Source organism: Bombus pascuorum, chromosome 7 (assembly GCF_905332965.1).
Source record: "Bombus pascuorum chromosome 7, iyBomPasc1.1, whole genome shotgun sequence".
Lineage (NCBI taxonomy): Eukaryota > Metazoa > Arthropoda > Insecta > Hymenoptera > Apidae > Bombus > Bombus pascuorum.
The window spans coordinates 16,088,390-16,097,614 of NC_083494.1; the positions used below are offsets into that span (position 1 = coordinate 16,088,390).

Genomic DNA, 9,225 nt, shown 5'->3' on the forward strand with positions numbered 1-9,225 from the left:
GGTTTGAGTTCGCAAGGATAATCAAATTCTGTGTTACTTTCGTAATATAAATTTTTTAATACATGCTTCGTATTTCTTTTTTAATATACAATATACATACAAAGAATTTTGAAACACATTCTACATAATATTATTTAGAACAAAACGTACATCGAGAATGTACAAATGGTTGATACAGATATAGTTGCGCGCTTTTTTTCTTTCTTGTTCTCATTTTTTTGTAGTAGTGGAAGACATCTCGTAGTATATATATATACAGACATACATACGTACATAAGTTTATATATATACGTGATTTATGTTCTCAGAGGCCACGTTACTCTCTCCTTATATACTTAATTTGTATCGTTAATATAATTTGTTTCGTATAAATTCTATTCAATATAAAAAAGCGGCCTATAAAATACGACTAGAAGTCTTTATCTAAAAATCTATATGATTATTACATATATTTTTACTTGACATTATATAACGACTTATAAATATTATACTGTACAAAATATATAGTATAATAAATTGTGCCTCGTTAATTATTGCAGGTAACTGTTATCCAGTTACATACTTTATGTTAACATAAAACAGAATTGACTTCTTTTTTATATGACTAGATCTCTATTGAATTAGGACAAATTGTTGTTCACGATTTCATCAAATAACTGTGTTAGTTACTTATAATATTTAATTTATATTGCACTAACGATATTCGATGTTACCTGTACAATATATAATATATTCTCTAAAAAGTACAGAATTTACAACTGCTATTTTTGTACATTAAGTTGTGCGAATTTGTTTGATATTATATTGATATGAAACATTTTAACCACGAAAATCCATGTTTCTTTCTGATTCATACAAATGTTAAAAAACTAAAATTCTTTTGATTGCGAGATTTCTCACAAATAATTTCTGAAGTACATTTTACTTTCACGAATTGCAAAAGACACACACTCGTTTGTTGTACTGTTTTGATATTACCTTCAAGTATTTAATAAGCTGTCTTCGATCATGGTAGCAAGTATGTCTACCAAAACAGACAGCATTAAATCGGGCTAAGGACTTGGTTTATCCATACCAATTATCTCCTCAAAAAGAGTATTTCTTCCTTCTGTTCTGTCATCAATAATGTGTAACGCAAATCTTAATGTTGCTGCGGCTAAATCGCCGACTGACCAATGTCTGTCCATAAGAACTCTACTCACAGTATCTAACTGAAACGTCAAATCCAAAATGATAAAACAAATGGAATTGTGTATGAAAATGTTATATACGATTAGTGTTGTATTTGTTACCTTAGACAAACTGGGATTTCCTGTAGTATAATATATTAATTTCGGTACTCCTGCCAAGGAAGCAGCAAGCCATTGAATAACAAGCTTCAATTGTGGATCACCCTTTAAACGGGATCCACAACCCCAGTTGCCTGTAGCAACAGGTAATAATCCACCTGTTTGTGGACTACCATCTCTTGGTATCTAAAAGATTATTTTAACAAATTCAAAATTATTTGTCACTTTTATATAAACGTAATTCAAACCACATAAAACTATAAAATTTTGGACAATGTTATTATAAAATGCACAACAAGTTATATCATATTTTATATTAATATAAAAGTTATACTGTATTAATCTACGAGTAAGAGACATTGAAGACGTTATCAGATAGAATGAGAGACAAATCATTAGTTATTGGGAATACGATTAAAAAATATTTTAAGCCAGATAGAGAAGTATATACTTGTAATTCATCATGCAATAAGTAACTAAGTTTAAAAGGCATTTATCGTTATCATAGTAAAAGATAATTAATTGGTGATACCATTACATGCATTATATTTATATTAATATATTTTTAACATAAATTTGCTCACGTTACATGTTATACTCGATTCGAATTGTTGCGCAATTTTGTCATTTCTGATATTGAAAGATTGTGCTGTGTTTATCCCTTTCACAGATCCAGATGTACTTAAAGAAACAGGATTAGATAGATACACGGTAGTTTCGTCATCAACCAAAGTTTGAAAAACTTCAGACGTAAATGTTACCGTTCTAAGCTTTTTACGTTGAATATCCTTTACCTCTTTTGACATAGTATGATTACTTAAAGCATCTTCATAATATTCTACATCTTCGGACACAGACACCTGTATAGCGTAATGAACTGATGAGATTTGGCTATGTATAAAACGTTATTTAACATAGCAATAGTCTTCAGTTTGTCTCTCATTCTTCATCGATACAATAATTTAAAATAAAAAAATGTATAATCTATGGAATCATTAATAATCCATCTTAACAGATGTATGTTCGCAATATTATTGTTTCGTTCAAAGATCAAGTAATTTTGACTGAAGGAAAGGAAAGCATCTTGTTTCTTACTGATTGTTGCCTCCTATTTTTTTGACGGGCTAGCTCTAAACTCAAACTTCTCACAGCCAAAGCTAATTTATGGCTTTGATTTACGTCGGTAGAATCAATGAAAGGTTGCGGCTCGCCCTCTTGAACTGGAACACCAGCAAACGATTCACTAAGAGCTCTTTTTAATAACGAGCCTGCGAATTGAACTACTGCTCTATCTCTCGCGTCTAATTCACGAGACTCGTCTGCTGTTATAGGGTCCTCTAACCACTTCGCCAGTTGTTCGTAAACTTCTTCGAGTTCCGAACAAAAATCTTAATATAAGAAAATAAGTCAGTTTCCTTATATTATATTTAAAAACTGATTAAAGTATGTTATCTATAAAATGTTCAGTGCGATACTTGCCAGAATTGTATTCGGTGCTGAAACTGTACCTACTACTTGCACTTGTGTCTCTTCTTTGTAGCATAGGTTGGTTTTGCCGAAATCTACCTAACCACTTTTGTTCAGCTTCCAAAGATTCCTTCAAAAAATCTTCATCCACCGTTTCGTCTCGTAAAACAAAACCCCTTGAACCACCTCTTTTTACTCTATATGATTTTATATTAGATTAAATAAATTTTTAAATATGGTACAGTACGCGTATTTAAATAAATTGTCTTACTTAATATCTTGATCGCAAACGTGACTTCCAGATACGCTTATTCCTACTGCATAGCTACTCTCTCCAAATGAAGTATTCAAAGAAGCAGCTCCAGTAGCTGTAGTTTCTCGTTTTAATGCGTCTCTTAATCGTTGAGCGAAAGTTCCTCTTCGCTCTGGGGTATCCAATTGACTGCTGTAGCGTTTACTTAATTTCTGTTCTTCTTCCTCTTTATTGCAACAAATAATAACATATAAATTTCGCGTTTTGTAACACAGACGATTGATTAAAAATATTACATACATACCCAAATCTTCATCTATAGTATCTTTCGCGCTATGGAAGCTGTCTGTACTTTGACTATTACAACTACTGTAAACCGACATTTGACCAAGTGACTTTCGTGTAACTGGCAAAACTTCGCCGCTGGATCCAAGAACGATAAACCGATTTCTTTTGTTTGTATAACTAGTATCATTGTACATTTTATGAGGACTAGGTGATCTTATGGATTTACCATTTGGTTTGCTACGAACTTCTGTGAAAATATCATACTTGCGTTCACATAACACAGATTTATCTAAAAACAGATACGAATTATAACTCTGCGTGATTGTTAATTATCTTCGATAATGGTTTTGTTATCGTATCTCCTTCGGTACCGTTATTTGTCGATAATACTTTATCATCCCCTTCTATTTCTGGAGGAGTGCTACTAAAACTTTCTCCGATCGGTGATAATCTCCTAGATCCAACTGTAACGTCTATATCCGATTCTGACTTTACAGGATCGGTTGGGCTACTTGGAACGTGTCTTTGTCGGAATCCAAGTAAAGATTTATTCATTTCTCGTAATATATTATCTTCCTCGAATTGTGATAGAGGTAATCGTGAATAATCTTCAGGGTCGATACAGCATACCGTTACCTGTGCAAAAATGACAAAGAAATAGCGTAAATGAGGACATATCGATGGTAAAAGGAAAAATTGAGAAAAATGATAATAGTATACTAACGATATTTGGTTTTGGCAGAGCTTCAAATATGGCTCTGTTGCGAGGATCGTTTATTCTAGATAAATGTCTAACTCCTTCGACTATTAAAACTTCGTTGTCTTCTAAACCCTCGACAGACAATATTGCCACGAGCATTTCGGGATGCGTTGCTATCTAAGAATTAAATTAATAACTATAATCGTTGCTTTTTATTTCGGAAACAATCTCTATTGTTTAGATCTTTCGGTCTCTCTTTTTTTCTTTTAGAAAGCTACGATTAATCCAGATGGAAATTATTTTTCTCACGCCTTTAATTATTTACATGTACGGTTTCTTGCGTAACATCACCATCGAGTACACCGCCACCAAATTTCGCACTCGCAAAGCAAACTCGCAGTACTTTAGCTTCTGGTTCCACTCTGTCTAAACGACCCTCGTGGCGTATCATCAGCGGACACAAAGGAACAGTGCTCTCTAACCAGTCCTCGATAGTTAACCACTGTTTTGATATCATTACCTAAAAAATTTGATGTTCATTTCGATGTCACGAGAATTTTGATGAGATCACAGCATCGAAATTAAAACACACAGTACCTGTCTAGAAATTATTAATTTTCCATCTAACGCGTTTTCGGTATCGAGGTAGTCGTAGTAGCGAAATATGCTTCTCAGTTTTGCTTTTTGCCCGTTACTAAAGAAAATAACACAGAATTACATTTTGACCTTTTATCCCGTGTTTCGCTGAAAGCATCCTTAGCATTAAATATTTTTTACTCGATGTTTTGACCTTGATCCTTACTTATGAAGATGTTTGAAGAAATTTGTGAAATTGAAGTCCCGTAAGGTTGGGTGCGTCTTTGCTGTCCTTTTTGGGTACGTGGAGAAGAAGGCGTTCGCGATTAAAGATGAGATGAAGGCGTAACTGTACTCGACGCAATCTCCTACAACGTAGACAAAATATATCACGTTTCGTCTTATCCAGGATATTTATTATATTATTATATCATTGTCAACCGCTCGACATTAAATCAAATGAAATTTATTTCAAATTACCTTGCTGCTGAAGACTAAAGTGTAAACCTTGCGGAGGTTTACAAGATCTTAGAGCTTTTGCTCTTTCTACTATTCGTGGTATCGTGTTTATAAAGATTTGATCCCGTTCGGCGAAATCGAGATCGGTATCAAGAAACGTTGCCAATCCGGAAAATAATTCAGGATCCTGTACGTCCTCTTCAGGATCAAGACTTATGCTGTAAAATAAAAACGAAATAGCTTAAAGTAACTCGTTAAAGCTGGCTGGAAAACTTATAAAAACACGTAACAATTACAGTACAAAAAAACATTTAAAACATGGGTGATTTTTGTACAGATAGGCGTTGTATACTTAAGAGCATTTGGGTACATCTTTTATGGATATTTAGAAATATTTTTGATCAGATACCTTTTCAGTATGCACTGTTCCTCGTATCTTTATAACAGCATGTAGCAAAAAAATCGAGTTCGTTAATATCTCCGCGAGACGGAGCAATCAAATCGATTCGATATGCACATCATACATATATATATATATATAGTCGCGTTACCGGTTAATCGAAATTCGCGTATGCGTGATATTCATTTAAATAGCTGTAGTGACGACATACTTACTTGCACATGTCGTGTAGTCTTTGCATCGCTTCCACGAGATCTTCGGAATTCCTGGCAGCAGCCGCCCGATCCAGTTGCTTTACGACGGCAGGCCACCATGGTAAGTCACAGGGTAACATTACTAGAGCCATTCTAATCGCCGATCTAAACATCAAATATCATGGTATCCGGTCCAACGACGCGTCGAGTATGTAAGTCGAAAAGGAGTGAGAGAAATAATCGGTAATAATCGGTCGTAAGCCAGACGATGTCGCTTCGATAATGTATTTACGGTATGTTTACGATCGTGTTTCTAACCACATTGTACTTTACGTTAAAAGACTTAACATATGTAGTACTCGTCTTTGCAGTCATGCTACCGCATAACGTTACGCGAAAAGTAAATATAAAGTTTCAAAAGAAATTCTTTTTTTATAGCTAGCCTACGATCACTGATTCACCGATTTGAAACTATCTATGTATAAGTGCGAAATTGGACTATGATTGGGCGATGATATGTAAGCTAAGAATGAGTACTAGTTATATTATGGACTAGATCAATTTTTTACTAAATTTTACTATATAATATTTTTATCTCGTTCCTACAACAATTTCGCGTAATTATTTCGATCAAAGTTCAATCAAATCCCAAATATATATATATATGTATATATATATACATACATATACATACATATACACATACATATGCGTACATCTTTTTACTCGAATTATTATTAGTCTAATTGTAAATGTATTACTACAGCACACACTACTATGTGTATTACTTGCGAGCATACATATTGTATTCTTTTAAAGAATAGCAAGTAGTGTAAATTTAAAACAAGCGCGATGTGCCTACCGAATCGTCGACACGGCATACGTACGTTTACGCGCGAATTGTCGCGTAAAAATAAATATTCCATGGTTATAAAATGAAACAAGGTTTCACGCGCCATGTAACTCGATATCCTTGGTCCCTCGCTTAAAAATATACGTCGTATTCCTTGTAAAATGGAACCTCCAATTAATTTTTAAATACACGTATTCGAAAGGATAAGTAAAAACTTCTACATTACGATACAAATTTCACAAATAAATTGTTCTTTTAATCGATATTATTCTCATTGTGCTTAGTAATATATAAACAAATAATTATATCAATATTACAATCAATTATTATAGAAAAAAGATAATTCATAGTACGAAAATCATATTAACGTTAATTGTATATATAGGCCATTTAATAAATTACCTCTCTCTGACACTTTTCCCGGTTCATTTCAAACTGTAAACATTAAAGTATTAAACACTCGATCCACGATTTTCGTTAAGCATAAGTCAGTTTTATCCAACGGACAGGCAAATAAATCTCCATCAAGGTCCCCATATAGATTCGAAACGTGCTCGTGTGCCTGGTGGAAAGGGTTGTATAGTTAGTAATCTTTCGTCACGGATAGTATAATTAGTTTTTCTTGTAGGCAGGTGGAAAACTAGCCGGTCAATTCGCGAATATTGTCACACAGAGGTACATAGGTGCCTAATAACGTTCTGCAGGACGCGAGTACGACTATTCAAAACTAGAATTTACATAATCACCTAATTTACTCGATAGGTTGTCGATCAGCTGACGCGATCACGAATAAAGTCACATCTTAATGTGTGCCATTGCGTCAACGAACATGCCGCATATCATCCAGTCAACACTCGTGCTACCGTAGCGTCTTTAAAAAGTAGAAAACACCCTACATACAGCCGAATTTAACGACTTTTGCCAATAATTTTTGACGACAATATTAGCAACTCTTTGATATGGTACAGAGATACATAGTTTGCCCCTAACAAATTTGACGCGCAAACTTATCGAATTGATTGGTATACGATGCAGCGAACCAATAAATCTATCTTCGCGGGTAGATGGCACAAAACGCAGAAATGACCCACCGTTAACTACAATCAGCTACAATACTATCTCGTCGTGCACAAACGATGGCTGGCAGTCCTTTTACTTTGTTCATGAGCCGCGACCGGCGGTTGGCGTTGTACGCACTATTTATAGAGCGGCGCCGGCGCCTTGCCAAACCCTATATAGAATTTTTGACAACAAACTTACTTATAATACTTTATTCAATCTGGGTATCGTACCAAGCATCGAGACAGTAATCTTCTAGACTTCTACTCGTTAACGTGATCTCGATACAAGTAAAATACTTAACACAGTCTTATATTCAAAATTAACTATATATATGTAAGTACACAGCAAGACACATACAGGACATACAGAACACGTTTTTCTGCTTCACGTCTTGAATACCGAGTTCTCTTACCATTTTAACGTCATTTCCGATATTACCGATTCAGTGTAGTATAACGTCTGTGACTAAATCATTGATTAACAAATCATAGAGGGCGTAAGAAACACTCTGATTTTTTCCTAGGTCGGTATTTCAGAACGTGAGACACGAAGTCCTACCATCGACGAGGTACAGAGTAGACGCGATCATCACTAATAGCATTTTTGTATCGCATGCGATGTTATCGATCCAGAATAGTAGTGGTTTGAATTGAAATTATATTTTCATAAAACTAAATTTTCCGTTCAAAAATTTCCGTTCGTAAATTATAAACATTATAGTTTACGATTCAAATGTGAGTGATTAACTGGATTATGTATAACTAATCGTTTCTTTGATCTTTTACCGACGAATCATCGACGGATCCTATCAGTCTCCAATATCGCTGTGCAATAATTTAGATAGAATTAACTTTAATTATAAAGATTATTGTATAATTTTTTAAATTCAATCAATAAATAGGTTTTTTTCAAGCGAATTCGAATGTCTTATCATTTATGCTTAACTCTCTCTCTCACCTTTGTCTTTTCTGTCATTTTCCCAACTTGGATTAAGTGAAACGTCAAAAAATAAAGACGCGAGGTCCAGTGATACAATGATCTCCCCTCGCTGTAGGGGAGATGCTGGCCTATGTGGGGATGCAACTTTGATAAATATAACAACAATAGATACAAAATATCTTAATAATTATATCGGTAAAACAGCAAGCCGTTGGTAAGATGACATCGCAAATATCACGTTTATTCTGTATGTCGGTAATAATTCTTATTTTCGCCGTGAAAAATCACAGAGGACGTAAGAAACACTGATTTTCTGGCAGGTCGGTATTTCATAACCTGAAATACAAAGTTCCATTTAATATCACATCTATCCTGTCCTTAGTCTGTGGTCCCACATATAGAAGTCTATGTACAATATATCTTGTATTTATATATATACATATATTGCATATTTAGTTAATACCCCTACCTACATTGTGACTAATTTATAAAAGATATTGGTAGGTAGGCATTCTATCTTATATGTTATATTTCATTCTGTACAGCTTAAAAAATTGATAGCATGATATATTCGTACAAGAATAATTGTAATAAGAAGCAAGGACAAACATTTTATACTATATGTATGTATATTGTTATGACATATGTATAAACATGCGTACATATATATGTATATGAAAGTTGGATGAAATATGAAATGTAGTTCAATATGTATGCGTAAATCAATGATATAAATTATATAAGA

General features: G+C 33.9%; 1 protein-coding gene and 1 long non-coding RNA gene across 7 annotated transcripts; one reads left to right on the top strand and one right to left on the bottom strand.

The window, feature by feature from the left end:
- Positions 1-37: 37 nt before the first annotated feature.
- Positions 38-7,881, bottom strand: LOC132908621 (uncharacterized). 6 transcript variants are annotated; one of them, XM_060962766.1, is made up of 18 exons: positions 7,226-7,615; positions 6,882-7,041; positions 6,514-6,632; positions 5,648-5,791; positions 5,442-5,468; positions 5,054-5,250; positions 4,800-4,941; positions 4,595-4,691; positions 4,323-4,517; positions 4,022-4,174; positions 3,669-3,933; positions 3,314-3,586; positions 3,028-3,235; positions 2,769-2,953; positions 2,385-2,677; positions 1,874-2,149; positions 1,293-1,475; positions 38-1,211 (listed from the first exon to the last, which is right to left on the bottom strand). In XM_060962766.1, the coding sequence occupies exons 4-18, from the start codon at positions 5,776-5,778 to the stop codon at positions 1,053-1,055; spliced, it is 2,784 nt and encodes a 927-aa protein (XP_060818749.1). In that variant the 5' UTR covers positions 5,779-5,791; positions 6,514-6,632; positions 6,882-7,041; positions 7,226-7,615; the 3' UTR covers positions 38-1,052. The 6 variants fall into 6 exon arrangements, with proteins under 6 accessions (XP_060818749.1, XP_060818750.1, XP_060818751.1 ...); XM_060962767.1 differs by lacking the exons at positions 6,514-6,632; positions 7,226-7,615 and adding an exon at positions 7,740-7,881; XM_060962768.1 differs by lacking the exon at positions 6,514-6,632 and having other exon boundaries at positions 7,571-7,688.
- On the top strand, positions 7,763-8,453 carry LOC132908630 (uncharacterized). Its single transcript, XR_009658387.1, has 2 exons — positions 7,763-7,874; positions 8,065-8,453. It is a non-coding gene; the product is annotated as an uncharacterized LOC132908630 (long non-coding RNA).
- The last annotated feature ends 772 nt before the right edge of the window (positions 8,454-9,225 follow it).

What these genes read in the sequence shown, in the direction of transcription:
- LOC132908621 (XM_060962767.1), bottom strand. Translation starts at nt 5,778, where the DNA reads ATGGCTCTAGTAATGTTACCCTGTGACTTACCATGGTGGCCTGCCGTC. An exon ending in AGACTACACGACATGTGCAA is followed by an intron (nt 5,469 to 5,647) that starts GTAAGTATGTCG and finishes GCTGTTATAAAG; the next exon opens with ATACGAGGAACAGTGCATAC. An exon ending in AATTAATAATTTCTAGACAG is followed by an intron (nt 4,518 to 4,594) that starts GTACTGTGTGTT and finishes CAAATTTTTTAG; the next exon opens with GTAATGATATCAAAACAGTG.